This window comes from Carcharodon carcharias, chromosome 30 (assembly GCF_017639515.1).
Source record: "Carcharodon carcharias isolate sCarCar2 chromosome 30, sCarCar2.pri, whole genome shotgun sequence".
Lineage (NCBI taxonomy): Eukaryota > Metazoa > Chordata > Chondrichthyes > Lamniformes > Lamnidae > Carcharodon > Carcharodon carcharias.
In genome coordinates this window covers 9,122,051-9,141,028 of record NC_054496.1, presented here as the reverse complement: position 1 = coordinate 9,141,028, position 18,978 = coordinate 9,122,051, and the positions used below count along the sequence as shown (strand labels likewise).

At 46.6% G+C, this 18,978-nt stretch overlaps 1 protein-coding gene across 2 annotated transcripts in view; it reads right to left on the bottom strand.

Moving 5' to 3' along the window:
• Positions 1-18,978, bottom strand: part of LOC121271409 (ras GTPase-activating protein nGAP-like) — a 126,978-nt gene that overhangs the window by 12,407 nt on the left and 95,593 nt on the right. For both annotated transcript variants that reach the window (XM_041177399.1, XM_041177401.1), the window contains 9 exons: positions 18,635-18,714; positions 17,177-17,330; positions 13,787-13,885; positions 10,297-10,845; positions 8,342-8,486; positions 5,557-5,701; positions 2,847-3,083; positions 1,752-1,953; positions 776-876 (listed from right to left, as the gene is read on the bottom strand). In XM_041177399.1, the coding sequence (XP_041033333.1) occupies positions 776-876; positions 1,752-1,953; positions 2,847-3,083; positions 5,557-5,701; positions 8,342-8,486; positions 10,297-10,845; positions 13,787-13,885; positions 17,177-17,330; positions 18,635-18,714 (1,712 nt within the window). The remainder of the gene's footprint in view (positions 1-775; positions 877-1,751; positions 1,954-2,846; positions 3,084-5,556; positions 5,702-8,341; positions 8,487-10,296; positions 10,846-13,786; positions 13,886-17,176; positions 17,331-18,634; positions 18,715-18,978) is intronic.

Below are 18,978 nucleotides of genomic sequence, written 5' to 3'. Positions count from 1 at the left end.
CTGCCTTCTTGAGCCACTGCAGTCCCTGTGGTGTAGGTACACCCACAGTGCTGTTAGGGAGAGAGGTCCAGGATTTTGACCCAGCAACAGTGAAGGAACGGCCGATATATTTCCAAGTCAGGATGGCGTGTGGCTTGGAGGGGAACTTCCAGGTGGTGGTGTTCTAAAGAAGGATAGACCAACCTTGGAAAGAGTGCAGTGCTGATTTATCACAATGATATCTGGACGCCAGGGGTTAAATTACAAGTAGACAAAGCTGGAATTTAGAAGGTTAACAGGTGATTTGATTGAAGTTTGCAAGGTATAATGGGGTACAGACAGGGTAGGTAGGGAGAAACTAGTGCTCCTGCTTGGGGAGTCTGGGGCTAGGGGGCAGAGTCTAAACACTCGAGTCAGACCATTCAGGAATGAAATTAGGAATCACATCTACACAGAACCAGTGGTAGAATTTTGGGACTTTCTTTCCGCAGTTGATATTGGGTTCATTGCTAATTAAAGCTGATATTGATAGATTTATGCCAGCCAAAGGTATGGGGGGATGTGGGGCAAGGGTAGGTACATGGAGTTAGGCCACAGATCAGGCATGACTGAACATTGGAACATGTTCGAGGAGCCCCTGTTTACATATTCCTATCACCTTTACTGGGAAACCGCTGGAGGTTGTTAAAAAATACTCTTCCTAAGTCATTAGGGTTGTGGGAATCATGTTCCATCATCTACCTAACTTTGGGCAGTAATTCCCCCAATGGTACACATGGGGATTCTTCAGTCTTACCTGACTTCCTCGTGGTGCACCATTGGTGCATTTGGGTTTTCCAGTGAGTGGGTGATTCCATGGAGAATGGCAGGGAGAGGTCGCAGTCTGTTCAGGTCTTGCTGCCATTTGCCGGATTTAGCAATGATAGTAGCAGTCAGGAGAGTGCAATGAAGATAGACATGAAAGGGGAAAAGACACAGGAACATTAATAGAAAGTTACATAATTTTAAACAAATTTACTGCTTGCCAAGTTTAAGAATTTTACCTGGCGAGCGGGGAGGGAGGTGGGTGAAGGACTCAGGGTTTTCACCCCTTGCTCTCTAGTGCAATCTCCACTTCACAGCCACCAATCAAGGAGCCAGGGTCTTCAACCATCTGGACTCCAAGTTCTTGGATACCCTCCCTACTCTCCACTCTCTCCTCGAAACATTCCTTGAAACCTACAGCTTTAGCCAAGCTTTTGTTCACCTGTCCTAGTATCTCCTGCTTTGGATTGGAGTCAACTTCTTGGGTGACCATTGCTGCTGTGAAACATCTTGGGACATCTTATGACATCAAAGGCATGTCTTAAAGGCAAGTTGTTGTTGAATACACAAACATATAGCCCCATTTCACTCCAGATTCCTTGTACCCAAAGCTTGTTGCTAAGTAAAGCTCCCTGTACAATGCCCAGCAATACACATCAGTACCAGTTTCTTAAAAAAAAAGCATTTGCAGTTGCATTCCCACACCAGCCATTCTATCTGACAACATCACTTCAAAGACAGATCGGCAGCAGTTTTTGTGTTGAAGACACATTCCTGGTAAGCGCTGGGTTATTCAAACTTCATTCTTGAAGGACAACCAGAGGGTAAAGACCTCCAACATTTGTTCTAACTCACTTACTGACTTGAGCAGCATTGCTGGTTTGGGGACCTTGACTAAACCAAGACTTTAATCCCAATCATGGTGGAGAGGAAGTGACAAACACAACATGTTGGAAGAGCAACCTTACCTGCTCCAACCGAGACATAATGTCACAGAGAAGAGAGTGCAGGATGGACAGTTCCAGCCCGAGGTCGATGCAGCCTTCAAACTCTGAGCTGTTCATGGGGCGCTCAGGATTGGAAATGTTTGTCAGAAAGGATTTCATGTTGTCCCAGTTTGACTCTAAGAAATTATCCATAAAGGCCATGTAGCCCTCTTTGTCTTCGAACCTGCAGGATGCACAAAGAACAGAACTGAGCCCGGTTCAGGAACCTCCTTGCAAAAGCATGAATAGTGCACGAGCAAAGTAGGTGCCACACATCTGGGGACACTTTCCATATAACTGAGAAGAAAATGAAGCTCCATACAGATGTAAAGCACACTGTGGAAACTCATTCTCGCAAAATCTTAGACTGCCAACACAACGAGGGCTGCAGCACAAATCCTGATCAAATGAATTTTCCTTGAGAACCACTTCTAAAAATACACAATACCTTCATTTCAAAAGCGTCACATCATGACAAAATGACTCAACATGCTTCACAAAATGAATTAGCTTTTGGAGTGAAATGACTGTTCCTGTGCGGCCAAATGCACCGTAAGTCATCCTCCACCAGCAGCATCCCATAAACCGTGAGGAGGTGAACGAGCGGGTAATTCCTTTCCTTGCTGGTGCTGTCAGCGCAACATAATATCATCCAGGCACCCAGTGCAGCACTGAGGGAATGCTGCACTGTTGGAGGTGCCATCTTTCAGAAGCGGCGTTAAATCGAGGTGCCGTTTGCTTTAACCTCGGTTGGAAAAGGATCCCATGACGTTATTTCAAAGAAGAGCAGGGGAGTTCTCCCTAGTGTCCTGGTTAATATTTATCCCTCAACCAACATCAAAAAAAAAACAAATTACATGATCATTATCTCATTGCTGTTTGTGGGAGCTTGCTGTGCGCAAATTGTCTCCCACATTACAACAGTGACTGCACTTCAAAAAATAACTCATGGGCTGTGAAACTCTTTGTGACATCCTCAGGTCTCGAGAAGTGCGGTAGGAATGCTAGCCGTTTCCTTTTTGTACACGGGCTTCAGATATCCAGGCTAAAACACCGTGGGTAAAACAATGTACATACCTGACGAAGTTGGCCAGGTTCTGAATGACTTTGGCGATGAGTGTGAGTGTCCGTGCTGTGCTGTCGTTGGGGTATTCTTGGGTCAGGTTAAATAGACTGGGTGACATTATCGCCGGGCAGAGGAATCGCAGGAACAGCGAGGCACAGATCATGCGCATGCCGATCTCTTCCTTCCCTCGACTGAAGCACTGCTGCTGCCAGGCTGCAAATACCTCCCTCAGCTCCACCGGAAACACGCTGTCAGGAGAACAAGGGAGGAAGGTTAGGGGGGGGAAAAACCCGCGCTTGCACGCATTCTGGTCGAAGTCCTGACTCACGCCGGCAGGTGCAAGTTGCTGCTGGCTTCACTTCGCCCACTCTCATGCATCCCAATTGCCGCTTTTGGGCGAGAGCATTAGTGTTTTATTAACTCGCGGGGTGTTAGCATGATGACATTTATTGTCCATTCCTTTATGGAACCAAGGCCGGGGTGTTGAGTGTCTAGAATGGGATCATAGAAAGTTTAGAGCACAGGAAGAGGCCACTCGGCCCATCATGTCTGCCCCGGCTGCAGAACAAGCCCCCCAGCTTAATCCCGCCTTCCGGCATTTGGTCCATAGCCCTGGACGTTACGGCACTTGAGGTGAATATCTGGACACCTGTTAAATGAGCTGAGGGTTTCTGCCTCTACTACCCTTTCAGGCAGTGAGTTCCAGACCCTGACAACCCTCTGGGTGAAAAGTGGTTTTCCTCATCTCCCCTCTGATCTTTCTACCAATCACTTTAAATCTGTGCCCCCCTAGTCACTGACCTCTCTGCTGCAGTAACTATCCACTCTACCTAAGCCCTGCACAATTTTGTACATCTCAATCAAATCTCCCCTCAGCCTCCTCTGTTCCAAGGAGAACAACCCCAGCCTATTCCAATCTTTCCTCATGGCTGCAATTTTCCAGTCCTAGCAACATCCTGGTAGATCTCCTCTGTACCCTCTCTAGTGTAACTACATCCTTTCTGTAATGAGGTGACCAGAACTGTGCACAGTTCATTCGGGGCCATATTATCACAACAAGGAATCAACCATTTTGGACTGAGATGAGGAGAAATCTCTTTAGTCAGAGAGACTGTGAACCTTTGGAATTATCTATCCCCGAGAGCTGTGGGCGCTCAGTGGATGAGAATATTCAAGAGTAAATTCCATAGATTTTTGGGCACTAAAAGAATCAAAGATTATTGAAATCTAGCGGAGCTGAGGTAAAAGATCAACCAGGATGGTAGAGTAGGCTCAAGGGGCTGTACTACCTATTCCTGCTCCTATTCCAATGTTTTATTCATTTGTGGGATGTGGGGGTCACTGGTGGGCCCAGCATTTCTTACCCATCCCTAATTGCCCTTGAGGAGGTGGTGGTGAGCTGCCTTCTTGAACCGCTGCAGTCCATGTGGTGTAGGTACACCCACAGTGCTGTTAGGGAGGGAGTTCCAGGATTTTGACCCAGTGACAGTGAAGGAATGGCAGATATGTTTCCAAGTCAGGATGCTGAGTGATTTGGAGGGGAACTTCCAGGTGGTGGTGCTCCCATGTGTCTGCTGCCCTTGTCCTTCTAGTTGGGAGAGATCCTGGGTTTGGAAGGTGCTGTCGAAGGAGCCTTGATGAATTCCTGCAGTGCATCTTGTCGATGGTACACACACTGCTGCTACTGTGAGTCGGTGGTGGAGGGAGTGAATGTTTGTGGATGTGGTGCCAATCAAGTGGGCTGCTTTGTCCAGGATGGTGTCCAGCTTCTTTTTCTCTTTATTCTTTGATGGGATGAGGTTGTCACCGGTAAGGCCAGCGTTTGTTGCTCATCCCTATTTGCCCTTGAACTGAGTTGCTTGCTGAGCTGTTTTGGAGGCAGTTAAGAGTCAACTACATTACTATGGGGTCTGGAGTCACTTGAAGGCCAGACTGGGTAAGGTTGGCAGATTTCCCTCCCTAAGGGGACATTAGTGAACCAGGTGAATTTTTACAATGTTCAATGATAGCTTCATGTTTGTCATTATTGAGACTGGCTATGCAATTCCAGATTTATTTACTTATTGAATTTAAATTCCACAACTGCCATGGTGGGATTTGAACCCGCGTCCCCCAGAGAATTAGCCTGGGCCTCTGGATTACTGGTCCAATGGTGTTATCACTCCACCACCATCTCCCCCAAGATGAATGTTGTTAGAAATGCATTCATCCAGGCAAATGGAGGTACAGGAAGGATGTTCCCAATGGTGGGTGAGTCCAGAACCAGGGGTCACAGTCTGAGGATACGGGGTAGACCATTTAGGACTGAGAAGAGGAGAAATGTCTTCATCCAGAGAGTGGTGAGTCTGTGGAATTCGCTACCACAGAAAGTAATTGAGGCCAAAACATTGTATGTTTTTAAGGAGCTGGATACAGCTCTTGGGGCAAAAGGGATCAAAGGATACGGGGAGAAAGCAGGAGCAGGCTTTGAGTTGGATGATCAGCCATGATCATAATGAATGGTACGGCAGGCTCGAAGGGCTGAATGGCCTACTCCTGCTCCTAGTTTCTATGTTTATGTTTCTATGAGAGTATTCCATCACACTCCTGACTTGTGCCTTGTAGATGGCGGACAGGCTTTGAGGGGTCAGGAGGTGAGTTACTTGTTGCAGGATTCCTAGCCTATGACCTGCTCTTGTAGCCGCAGTATTTATATGCATGGTCAAGTTCACCTGTACTCACCAATGGGATTCTGTAATCTGTCTAAACGCCTCTTCGCAGCTGGCCTTCATATTGGCTTGATTCTCGGACATGTCACTGGCTGAACATTTGTTGGGATCAACTTCATAATTTTCTTCTGGATTGTAAAGTCTCGTCACAAAGTCTCCTGTAAATGACAGCGAGGGAGATGAAGCAAGCCCAATAATTCAACAGCTGTTGTCTGCTGCCTGCACTGACATTCTCTCATTGAGATGGGAGAAGTCAGAGAATATGTTATTTTCAGATTTCTTTCTCCCCTATTTCTTAAGACCCATTCCATGCTCTGTTACCCTAGAGCCATGGTTACCAAATTCTGGGTTGTGGCTCAATTGGGCTCGAAGGAGACGGCGAGCGGGGTTGCAAACGCCCCCTCCCTCTGAGACTGCACCTCACACCAGCACCTAGGCCCTTGGCGACGTCTGGCCCTAGACTTGCCCAGCTCGTCCCTTGGCCTCTCTCTCCCTCTCTCTCTCTCTCCCACTGGGCCTTAGGCTCCCTGCCTGAAGCGGCTTCACTGACTCTCAAAGCCCAGCCCTGGCAATGAAGCTGGCAGCGATGCCCCAGGCTGCTGAGCTGCAGCCTGTCTGAGCCCAGCCCAACACCCTGGTGCTGCGCAACGGCCTGGACTCCAACGTCTGCCACATCAAAACCCTCAACCTGCCCTCCGGCTGCTTCCTGGCCAAGGTGCATGAGCTGGAATGGGCTTAGATGAAGTGATGGGCTGACTAAATAATAGTCATAAAATAATAACACTTCTACTAAGTACTTTAAAAACACAGATGTTTATATTTATATGCTGTGTTACATATTGATCCATAACACGCAGACTTTAATCATTGTGTACTGAATGTTACAATGCTGCTTTAGTGCCATTCTGCATATGCCAATGATCACAGTAATTTTCAAATGTTAAAACGGGGTCGTGTTGGAAAGTCATAGAATCATGACAACACAGAAGGTGGCCATTCGGCCCCTCGTGTTCATGCTGGCTCTCCCAAGGAGCAACTGAGCCTTTAGCAATTTAAGGAGAAACATTATTTGGGAAGCGCTGCACTCGTGAGAACATGGGTGTCAGCCTCTCTCATCAAAGCTAACTGCTCATGTAATTGGCCACTAGGTGGTGCAGGTCCAAAGTCCCACGCCCCTCCTCGTTCAACCTCTCCGTCAAATGTTTACTAACCTGAGACTTACGGTCAGCCCAGCCTTATCTGAGTGAAATCAGGAAACATTTTCTCACGCAAAGGGTTGTGGCAACCTGCAACTCTCTCCACCAAAAGGCTGTGGACGATGGGAGGAAGCTGAAATGCTCGGGGCTGAGACTTGATCGATATTTTTGTTGGGTAAAGGTATCCGATTAATTTAGAGCAAAGTGGGTGGATGGGGTTATGATATAGATCAGCCATGATATCTAAGTGAATGCCGCAAGAGGCTCAAGAAGGCCTCCACCTGTCCCTAAAGAATTTCTATCTTCTGAAGTCAAAAGCAACGTTGCCAGAACAGGTGTCCTGCCGGCTTTGCTTTGATTCGTTCACGGGATGTGGGCGTCACTGGCAATTTGTTACCCATCCCTAATTGCCCTTGAACTGAGTGTCTTGCTTGGCCATTTCAGAGGGCTAGTCAAGAGTCAACCATATTGCCGTGGGTCTGGAGTCACACGTCGGCCTAGACCGGGTAAGGACGGAAGATTTCCTTCCCTCAAGGGGATCAGTGATCCACTTTGGTTTTTACAACCATCGATGGTAGTTGTCATGGTCACCGTGACTGAGACTGTCCCTCTGAGCCAGTAACTTGGGCCTCTGGATTCCTGCTCTGGTGACATTACCACTACCCCACGTCTTCCGCCCTTTTGAATGCGACCGGACCTGTGGACACCCAAATGAGGAAGCAGCTGTGGATTTGTGGGTAGCAAAAGAGAGGTCCCAGCTAGTCCTGCCGACCCTCCAGAACCATCCTGGAGACTGTAGGGTTTAGAGATTAATCTCCAGGACACCGCCTGAAGCAACACCCAGGAGAAAAATCACTCAAAGGCATTAACTAAAATTGTGGGTTTTATCTCAGTTTTCTTTGAACAGTTGAATTTATTTAGTTGAAAAAGCATTGGAGATGGTGGGAGAAAATGGTTGTTTGACCACTTAATCCAACTGGGTAACAAGGAGCTTGTTCTCTTTCTGATTGGCCCTGGGAAGGTTGTTTTAATTCTTTCATGGGATGTGGGTGTCGCTGGCTGGGCCAGCATTTCTTGCCCATCCCTAATTGCCCTTGAGAAGCTGGTGGTGAGCTGCCTTCTTGAACCGCTGCAGTCCATGTGGTGTAGGTGCACCCACAGTGCTGTTAGGGAGGGGGTTCCAGGATTTTGACCCAGTGACAGTGAAGGAATGGCCGATATATTTCCAAGTCAGGATGGTGAGTGGCTTGGAGGGGAACTTCCAGGCGGTGGTGTTCCCATGTGTCTGCTGCCCTTGTCCTTCTAGATGGTAGTGTTTGTGGATTTGGAAGGTGCTGTCGAAGGAGCCTTGATGCATTTGTGGCAGTGCATCTTGATAGTACACACTGCTGCCACTGTGTGTCAGGGGTGGAGGGACTGAATGTTTTATGGTGGTGAACGGGGTGCCAAGGTGGAGCACATGGAGGGTGGAGCAATAGGCTGGAGGCTGTGTGGTTCATGGTGATGGTCATGCAGTCCTGGGGGCTTTACCACATCAAGCCAGATTTGGCAACCCTACCCCAGCCTTCACGAGGCAAAGGTCAAGTCCCCCAGTAATCTTACCAAGTGTTTCTATCAGGTACTTCTGTCCAACTAGCTTCATGTATTCGTCAATGGCCTTGGTGACCAAGGTGTTTTCTCTGAAGAGCACCGAGTGTTTATCCTCACAGCGATTCACCTCAGCCATCCCCAATTCAATCAGGAAGTCCTATGGGTCATGGGAAGCACAGAAAGAGTTTTATCTACAAACACAGATCAGAAAGGAGTCTAAGTTTATTCAATTAAGGTCTCCTAGACTATAGTATGTGCAAGGTTCCTATGATAAGTAGGTGGCTGTAGTGGTATAGGCCCCAATTCCATTCCTACCTTGTGCTGAGGCACTTACCCCAATTGTTGCATCTCTGCAGGCTTCAGGGAGGGTAGAAAAGCCACAGTTCCTCCTTGTGGCTACTATCCAGCTGTTTGTCCTGGATATCCAGCTCAGCTTTGATCCCCTGCTCCACTGATTAGGCTGCTCCAACCCCAAACCTCAGCTCACAGAATCACAGAATTATTACAGAAGAGGAGGAGACTGTGTGGCCCATTGTGTCTGCACCAGCTCTCCGAATGAGGAAAGCACCTAGTGCCATTCATTGTCTACATTTGGATCACTTTGGAGTTGTACCCCCAGCTTTGTCAGCATGTGGAGCAAAGCGACAAAAGCTCAACCACCATGTGCATTTACATAGCATCTTTAATGTAGGAAATGCTTCAACATAAAGGCCTTCGACACCAAAGTTTGATGTCTGTGGGCCAATTACTTCTTGACTTATCCCAGCTCTGTTTGAACTTTGGTGAAAACCTCAGCTATCAGCCTCCAACAGGGACTCTGGCTGCAGCACCTGCCTGGGATTTGTCCAACTATTTGATCCAGGGGCTACACGTTTCTAGCTAACCCTGGAATAAGGTCAATGGGAATGATGAATCTGGGAACAAGGCAAGTCAGAGAGCTATCACCTCACAACCAGGCCCAAGGTTCAAGTCTAGTTCTGACTGCTCTGGGAGGGAGTGTTTAGCCAGAATCAACCCAGTCTTTGGTGGAAAAAAGAACAATATTACACATAAAGTAATACTAATTAGTAAAGAGAGCATAAAATTGATAGTCTGGGAAATGGCTATCATAGGATCCTTGAATGTTACAGCACAGAAGGAGGCCACTTGGTCCACAATTTCTGAGCCAGCTCTTCGAAAGAGTTATCCAATAAGTCCCACTCCCCTGCTCGTCCCACATCCACCTCCTCCTCCAGGTTCCATGTCTATGAGGGTGTTGGTGACCATGGACGTCCATTGGATTGGGCCATGATTCTGCTGGGTAAAGTACTGCAGTGGTTTGCCATTGTCTTCCACAGTCTGGCTGAGCAGGAAACTCTCCCACTCTTACTACCTGCCATCAGGCTTATTGGGAGGATTCACAGGCTGATAATCAACCTGTTTAGCTGCGTTATGAACACACCTTCCTTGGCCATCAAGTCCTGAAGTGGGTCTTGAACCTAGAGCTCCTGTCACTGCACCACAAGACCACCCCCTTCTTTCCAAGTAGCCCAACAAATTATTTTACTTCTCAAGTATTTATATAATTCCCTTTTGAAAGTCGCTATTGAATCTGCTTCCACCGCCCTTTCAGGCAGTGTGTTCCAGATCACAACAACTTGCCCTGTAAAGAAAATTCTCCTCCTCCCTCCCTCTGATTCTCTTGCCAGAGCTGTGCACCCAGGTGTTAAAATGGGGCTTTCAGATGACGTGCTTAACATAGAAGGAGCTTTAACTGGTCACCTAATCCATCCTTTTCGACGCGAGCAGGGTAAAAATAATCCCAATGCCCCGACAGTTGTGTAAGATTAGAGGGAGCTGAGGAACACACCAATGAGGCATGCAGTTCCAATTTACATACAGTTACACCAAGATCCTCCAGAGCGACCGCTCTGCTCCACTCAAAGGGCAACAAGATCCAAGAAGAACGACAGAGTGACCTGCTTTACCTTGGCTTTTCCGACACTCTGTAGAACATGGACCAAGGCAGAGGCCACCTCCTCCTTATCCTTCACTTTCAGGGCTGGTTCCAGCACAGTGCACAGAGTGGTATAGTGACTGATGAGGTACTCTGCAAACTCCTTGTAGTGTATCATTGGTAAGACCTTGATGTTCTGGTAACGCAGGTTAATCCGTATGGTTGGCATCACCATCTTTCCCTTGGTTATGGGCTGACTGGTGATGTTGTACCACTTCTCCACATGTTGGCGGCCGGTGACCTCGGCGAGAGGGATGGTGACGGAACCAAGCGCGCTCATCTCTTTCCTCTTCTTATCCTCATCCCTGAAGAGATGCAAGGTGACTTCCTTTGTAGGGGGCAGATTGTTGAACTCAAAGTGCTCGCCCCAGAAGAGTTCCTCGTTGCTGACCTTGCTGGTTGTCCGAGCGTAGAGGTAGCCATCGAGATGCAGCTCGCAGAAGTATTTCTTCTTGGGGGTCAGGTCCTTGGCCTCGTTCACCCAAAGACTCAGCATGTTCTCCACCCTCTCACAGTTATCCTGAAAAACAACGGAACAGCCATACATGAGAGGTCATCAAACAAAAGACTGCATCTCTATGGCGCCTTTGCCAAGCTCAGGACACCCGAAAGCACTTTGCAGCCAGTAACTGAAGTAACTTTTGAAATCTCATCTGAAGACAGCCAATGCTTTGGCATGGAATTATGCAGAGTGTACAACGCAGAAACAGGCCAATGAGCCCAACAGATCCATCCTTCACACAAACCTCCCCCTACACTACTTCATCGCACCTTCTCAGTCTACCTTTCCTTTCTCCCCCCCAGGCAGAAATTTCCTCTCGGTGGATGGGGGCGCACCAAACCCGCTCTAGTGCGAGATGACCCATGCTGACCTCCGCCGAGCGTGCCAACGTCAACAACGCAGTGGAGCGATGGTTCGGGTCAGCGGGCACACACACCAGAATCGGCAGCACGCCCGCCAACAAATAAAAGGCCTGTTAAGGCCATTAAATAACCAATTAACTTCGGCATTATTTTCTTTATTGGACACCTCATCCACGGGCAGGATAAGGTTCCCGAAAGCAAGTAATAATAATAAAATAAGAGTTTTAAGATTGAACGAATAACTGTCCCTGCTCACGTGACAGGCTCAGCCTGCTCGCCCTCCTCCACCCCCTCCCCGCCCGCTCATGTTTGGCGCAGGGTGGGCCTTAACTGGTGGTGCGAAATCGCAGTCCAGTGCCGATCGTGGGCTGCGGTCTGCTCCCCCCCCACCCCCCACCCCCACACCGAGCCCACCCGTCTAGGGCAAAATTCTGCCCCATGTGTTTATCCAGCTTCCCCATAAATCCATCTATACTGTTCACCTCAACCAGTCCCTCTAAGTAGGGAGTTCCACATTCTCACCCCCCTCTCTGGGTAAAGAAGTTTCACCTAACTCCCAATGGGTTTTATTCGTGACTATATTATACTCATGGCCTCTGGTATTAGATTCTCCCAGACAAATATCTTCTCCACTGTGAAAAGGGCAAACTGTAACGTCTGATAACAGATAATCTGATAATGAATTGCTATCGACCTTTAGAACTTGGTCCTTACATTTTACATTGTAGAACGCCAAGTACCTACAGGGATAACAAATCACCCTGAGAAGTCAGAAAACAATTAAGTGAAGCCGCTTTGCTGGCACCATCCTAGTTGGAATGATTAATGAGTGACAGAGAAATATTAAAAACTGAGAACATATAAGGGGCAAGAAAGGAGGTCATTCAGCCCATCAAACTCACTTCTTCAACACTCTGCCCAAAAACCCTAACCTAAACTCGCTACCTGCTATTGTAAAGTAGGTCTTAACCTGATTATATAGAACTTACACAGACCATTTTGTACAAGTATACGAACATATAGTTTAGAAGCAGGAGTAGGCCATTCGGCCCCTTGAGCCTGCTCCGCCATTCAATAAGATCATGGATGATCAGATCATGGCCACAAGCCTAAATTTCCTACCCCCTCATATCCTTTGACTCCCTTGTTTTTTTTATTCATTCACAGGATGTGGGCTTTGCTGACTGGGCCAGCATTTATTGCCTATCCCTAGTTGCCCTTGAGAAGATGGTGGTGAGCTGCCTTCTTGAACCATTGCAGTCCAAGTGGTGGGTGCACCCACAGTGCTGTTAGGGAGGGAGTACCAGGATTTTGACCCAGCGACAGTGAAGGAACAGCCGATATATTTCCAAGTCAGGATGGTGAGTGGCTTGGAGGGGAACTTCCAGGCGGTGGTGTTCCCATCTATCTGCTGCCCTTGTCCTTCTAGATGGTAGTGGTCGTGGGTTTGGAAGGTGCTGTCTAAGGAGCCTTGGTGAATTCCTGCAATGCAGCTTGTGGGTGGTACACAATGTTGCTACTGTGCATCGGTGGTGGAGGGAGTGAATGTTTGTGGATGGGGTGCCAATCAAGCGGGCTGCTTTGTCCTGGACAGTGTCAAGCTTCTTGAGTGTTGTGGGAGCTGCACTCATCCAGGCAAGTGGGGAGTATTCCACCACACACCTGATTTGTGCCTTGTAGATGGTGGACAGGCTTTGGGGAGTCAGGAGGTGGGTTACTCGCTGCACAATTCCTGGCCTCTGACCTGCTCTTGTAGCCACAGTATTTATATGGCTGGTCCAGTTCAGTTTCTGGTCAATGATAACCCCCAGGATGTTGATAGTGGGGGATTCAGTGATGGTAATGTCATTGAATGTCAAGGGGCGATTGTTGGATTCTCTCTTGTTGGAGATGGTCATTGCCTGGCACTTGTGTGGCACGAATGTTACTTGCCACTTGTCAACAAGCCTAGATATTGTCCAGGTCTTGCTGCATTTGGACATGGACTGCTTCAGTATCTGAGGAGTTGCGAATGGTGCTGAACATTGTGCAATCATCAGCGAACATCCCCACTTCAGACCTTATGATGGAAGGAAGGTCATTGATGAAGCAGCTGAAGATGGTCGGGCCTTGGACACTACCCTGAGGAACTCCTGCAGTGATGTCCTGGAGCTGAGATGACTGACCTCCAACAACCACAACCATCTTCCTTTGTGCTCGGTATGACTCCAACCAGTGGAGAGTTTTCCCCCTGATTCCCATGGAATCCAGTTTTGCTAGGGCTCCTTGATGCCACACTCGGTCAAAAGCTGCCTTGATGTCAAGGGCAGTCACTCTCACATTTTAGTCAAGAATCTATCCACCACTGCCTTAAAAATATCAAATGACCAAGCCTCCATCGCTCTCTGGGGAAGAGAGTTCCAAAGACTCGCGACCCTCTGAGAGAAAAAATTTCCTCTCATCTCCAACTGAAATGGGAGACCCTGTATTTTAAAATGTGTCCCTTGTTCGAGTTCTAATCATGTTAAGCGCTACTATGCCAATATTGGTGGTTATAATTGACACCAAAAGCCCCATCTTATACCCAGGTTGCTCAGCTGTGCCATTTTCCCTCCTACCTTGTTGGGTTGGACAGTTCGAAGAAGATTCTCTATCCATTTGTCTCTCTCTGCAGCGGATGTACAACCGAAGCATCGGCTCCCTCTGGAGTTAATAACCTGAAATACAAAGAGTTCAAGCATCTGAGCGAGTGAGAGACCATGAACTTGCCTGAAGGACCAGTTGTATGGGGAATAGATTCTCTTGTGAAATTGATCACAGTGCCAGTGACAAATAATCAGTTCCACTTCAAATCGCAATAGCAGAAAGTCCCTCAGCAAGCCTCTCTGGACCAATTCCCCTTCATCATTTCTTCAAAATTCCATATGGAATGATGGTGAGAACAAAGCTGCTGTGATACCAGTTCCTTCAAAATGGAATTGACGCTCTATTTGAGAACATTCCCTTTTAGCGATAGTCCAAGTTTCACTTAAACACTGGAAGGCTCATATTTTCATTGCAACGTTTGTGTCTCAATGTTGTTGTATTTGTGCAGGTATTTGAGTTTTATATATGTGGCTGTTGGTGTTGGACAGTGAATGCAGTGTGTGTGATATACACTGTTGGTGTTGGACAGTGAAAACAGTGTGTGTGATATACACTGTTGGTGTTGGACAGTGAATACAGTGTGTGTGATATACACTGTTGGTGTTGGACAGTGAATGCAGTGTGTGTGATATACACTGTTGGTGTTGGACAGTGAATGCAGTGTGTGCGATATACACTGTTGGTGTTGGACAGTGAATACAGTGTGTGCGATATAAACTGTTGGTGTTGGACAGTGAATACAGTGTGTGCGATATACACTGTTGGTGTTGGACAGTGAATGCAGTGTGTGCGATATACACTGTTGGTGTTGGACAGTGAATGCAGTGTGTGCGATATACACTGTTGGTGTTGGACAGTGAATACAGTGTGTGCGATATACACTGTGGTGTTGGACAGTGAATGCAGTGTGTGCGATATACACTGTGGTGTTGGACAGTGAATGCAGTGTGTGCGATATACACTGTTGGTGTTGGACAGTGAATGCAGTGTGTGCGATATACACTGTTGGTGTTGGACAGTGAATGCAGTGTGTGCGATATAAACTGTTGGTGTTGGACAGTGAATGCAGTGTGTGCGATATACACTGTTGGTGTTGGACAGTGAATGCAGTGTGTGCGATATACACTGTGGTGTTGGACAGTGAATGCAGTGTGTGCGATATACACTGTTGGTGTTGGACAGTGAATGCAGTGTGTGCGATATACACTGTTGGTGTTGGACAGTGAATGCAGTGTGTGCGATATAAACTGTTGGTGTTGGACAGTGAATGCAGTGTGTGCGATATACACTGTTGGTGTTGGACAGTGAATGCAGTGTGTGCGATATACACTGTTGGTGTTGGACAGTGAATGCAGTGTGTGCGATATAAACTGTTGGTGTTGGACAGTGAATACAGTGTGTGCGATATAAACTGTTGGTGTTGGACAGTGAATGCAGTGTGTGTGATATACACTGTTGGTGTTGGACAGTGAATGCAGTGTGTGCGATATAAACTGTTGGTGTTGGACAGTGAATGCAGTGTGTGCGATATACACTGTTGGTGTTGGACAGTGAATGCAGTGTGTGCGATATACACTGTTGGTGTTGGACAGTGAATGCAGTGTGTGCGATATACACTGTTGGTGTTGGACAGTGAATGCAGTGTGTGCGATATACACTGTTGGTGTTGGACAGTGAATGCAGTGTGTGCGATATACACTGTTGGTGTTGGACAGTGAATGCAGTGTGTGCGATATACACTGTTGGTGTTGGACAGTGAATGCAGTGTGTGCGATATACACTGTTGGTGTTGGACAGTGAATGCAGTGTGTGCGATATACACTGTTGGTGTTGGACAGTGAATGCAGTGTGTGCGATATACACTGTTGGTGTTGGACAGTGAATGCAGTGTGTGCGATATACACTGTTGGTGTTGGACAGTGAATGCGGTGTGTGCGATATACGCTGTTGGTGTTGGACAGTGAATGCGGTGTGTGCGATATACACTGTTGGTGTTGGACAGTGAATGCGGTGTGTGCAATATACACTGTTGGTGTTGGACAGTGAATACGGTGTGTGCGATATACACTGTTGGTGTTGGACAGTGAATGCGGTGTGTGCGATATACACTGTTGGTGTTGGACAGTGAATGCGGTGTGTGCGATATACACTGTTGGTGTTGGACAGTGAATGCGGTGTGTGCGATATACACTGTTGGTGTTGGACAGTGAATGCGGTGTGTTCGATATACACTGTTGGTGTTGGACAGTGAATGCGGTGTGTGCGATATACACTGTTGGTGTTGGACAGTGAATGCGGTGTGTGCGATATACACTGTTGGTGTTGGACAGTGAATGCAGTGTGTGCGATATACACTGTTGGTGTTGGACAGTGAATGCAGTGTGTGCGATATACACTGTTGGTGTTGGACAGTGAATGCAGTGTGTGCGATATACACTGTTGGTGTTGGACAGTGAATGCAGTGTGTGCGATATACACTGTTGGTGTTGGACAGTGAATGCAGTGTGTGCGATATACACTGTTGGTGTTGGACAGTGAATGCAGTGTGTGCGATATACACTGTTGGTGTTGGACAGTGAATACAGTGTGTGCGATATACACTGTTGGTGTTGGACAGTGAATGCAGTGTGTGCGATATACACTGTTGGTGTTGGACAGTGAATGCAGTGTGTGCGATATACACTGTTGGTGTTGGACAGTGAATGCAGTGTGTGCGATATACACTGTTGGTGTTGGACAGTGAATGCAGTGTGTGCGATATACACTGTTGGTGTTGGACAGTGAATGCAGTGTGTGCGATATACACTGTTGGTGTTGGACAGTGAATGCAGTGTGTGCGATATACACTGTTGGTGTTGGACAGTGAGTACAGTGTGTGCGATATACACTGTTGGTGTTTGACAGTGAGTACAGTGTGTGCGATATACACTGTTGGTGTTGGACAGTGTGTACAGTGTGTGCGATATACACTGTTGGTGTTGGACAGTGTGTACAGTGTGTGCGATATACACTGTTGGTGTTGGACAGTGAATACAGTGTGTGCGATATACACTGTTAGTATTGGACAGTGAATACAGTGTGTGCGATATACACTGTTGGTGTTGGACAGTGAATACAGTGTGTGCGATATACACTGTTGGTGTTGGACAGTGAATGCAGTGTGTGCTATATACACTGTTGGTGTTGGACAGTGTGTATTTATGAGCATATACACTAGCTACCTTCCCTTTTAAGTGCTGCAGCCATACAAATATCCCAGCCACCCAATTGGCAAGCACTCTCATTAGGTCCTGTCATGGGAATGGTCCAAGCCCCGCCTATTTGACTGATTGTACACTACACACAAACATCAATGCCATTACCTCGAAGCAGTATCTCTCTCCCAGAATACTGCTGTGAAGTGGTCTGATGATAACATTTGTCTCATTCGTCAAATCGAGTGTTTCTATTGGGTTCAAAGATCCCGTCAGGGACTCATAAGAAACAGCTTCACTCAACCTCTGTATACTGGTGCGCCTAGGACAAAGCAGGATGAAGCTGGTTAGAATCGGAGAGTAGGCAAAAAATCATTCATTATCTTCTTGAAATTGTGTAGGGAAGCAAAGACCATGGGCCAGATATTGCTAGAGTTGGCATCACATGACAAACGCTGTGAGTTTGGACTATTTCCAGTACTTTTCAACTCAAATTATTTCTCATCAAAACTGTTGGAGAGTGAATACATAGATATATGGGGAGATATCGAGTAATGGGTTAAGATCAGGAGCACCTGATCCTGAGTTAACATCTGATGTAAAGATGATGCAATATCTGATAAGTAAGAAACTAAGATCTGGAGGTTAAGCAGAAGTATAAGCTCATGTAGAGTTACTGAGACGTACCTAGATCTGTAAATAAACAAGAATGGTTTTACAAATTTCAGACTAAAGTAGCTTTCTCAGGAAACAGGCAAACCCTAAATAAACCCCACCTAAACCTCAAACTCAAGAGAAAATAGAAACTTGCTGATAACAGGGGCAAGAGCAACGGGGCATCTGGGACCTTGGTGAACAACAGTCTACCTCCTTAACCAAAAATATTTAAGGATGAAGATGGAATCAGAAGAATGAGGGAGAAGAAAATGGGGTGAAGTAGAGTCAAATCAGGTACAGAAAGAAAAAGAAAGAGAGGGAAAGAAAGATTGGATTGTGAGTGAGAGAGAAAACAGAGACAGAAGGAAAAATAGAAAACTATTTTAAAATCTCTAACAATAATTTGCTACCTGTAGGAATGAGGCTCAATGGTTTTAATTGTTCCCTTTCTGAGCAGGAGAAGTTGGGTTGTTGAATATATTCAAGGGTTATGGGGGAGGCAGGAAAGTGCTGTTAAGGCCACAATCAGATCAGCCATGATTTTATTGAATGGTGGAGCAGACTAAATGGGCCTACTCCTGCTCCAATTTCTTATGTTCTTACAAGGATCAATAGATGTGACATAAGGGAACAATGTAGTGAGGGTTGAAGAATGTCTTAGGAAAATTTTAACAAGCAATGCCTGTAGTTATAATTTGTGCTACCATACAAATATGAGACTGTTAGTTTCACTGAGGGAAAGTTTAAGGAAGTCACATTTATGTGATCTTCAGAAATTAAAGTGAAAGTATCTGATTAATGCAATTGAAAGGGAGATGGTTTTGTCTCAAACCCACCCTATACCCAATATCATAATGTGCTGAAAGACCATTAATACCCACCACCTTTTTCTCTTAACCTCAACAATGTAATTGACATTAACAAACCTTAGCAAAGTAATTTGACAAGACATTAACAATATTGTGCAACCTGATGCTTTTGTTGTTTGGAGACTGTGGTGTTTCTGGTTGACTTTGACTTTTCCTCTTCCATCTTCTGATGATCAGATTCTAGAACGGGAAGGAGAGAATTAATTCTGCGGAGCAGAAACATGCACAGCTGTCAGAGGGAGTGATGGTTTCCAGCTTTTCAAACTGCACCAATGGAAATGAATTGGTGAATACTTTACTGCCTAATTACAGAGTGTAGGCTTTCAAACTTGTAACCCTCTGAAGGTGTGAGAAAGAGACAAGAAGAGGAAGAAGGCAAGAGAGAGGAGGTGGCACAGGGGACAAGGTTTAAAAATAAGGTTCTGAGGAAGAGTCTGAAGAGGA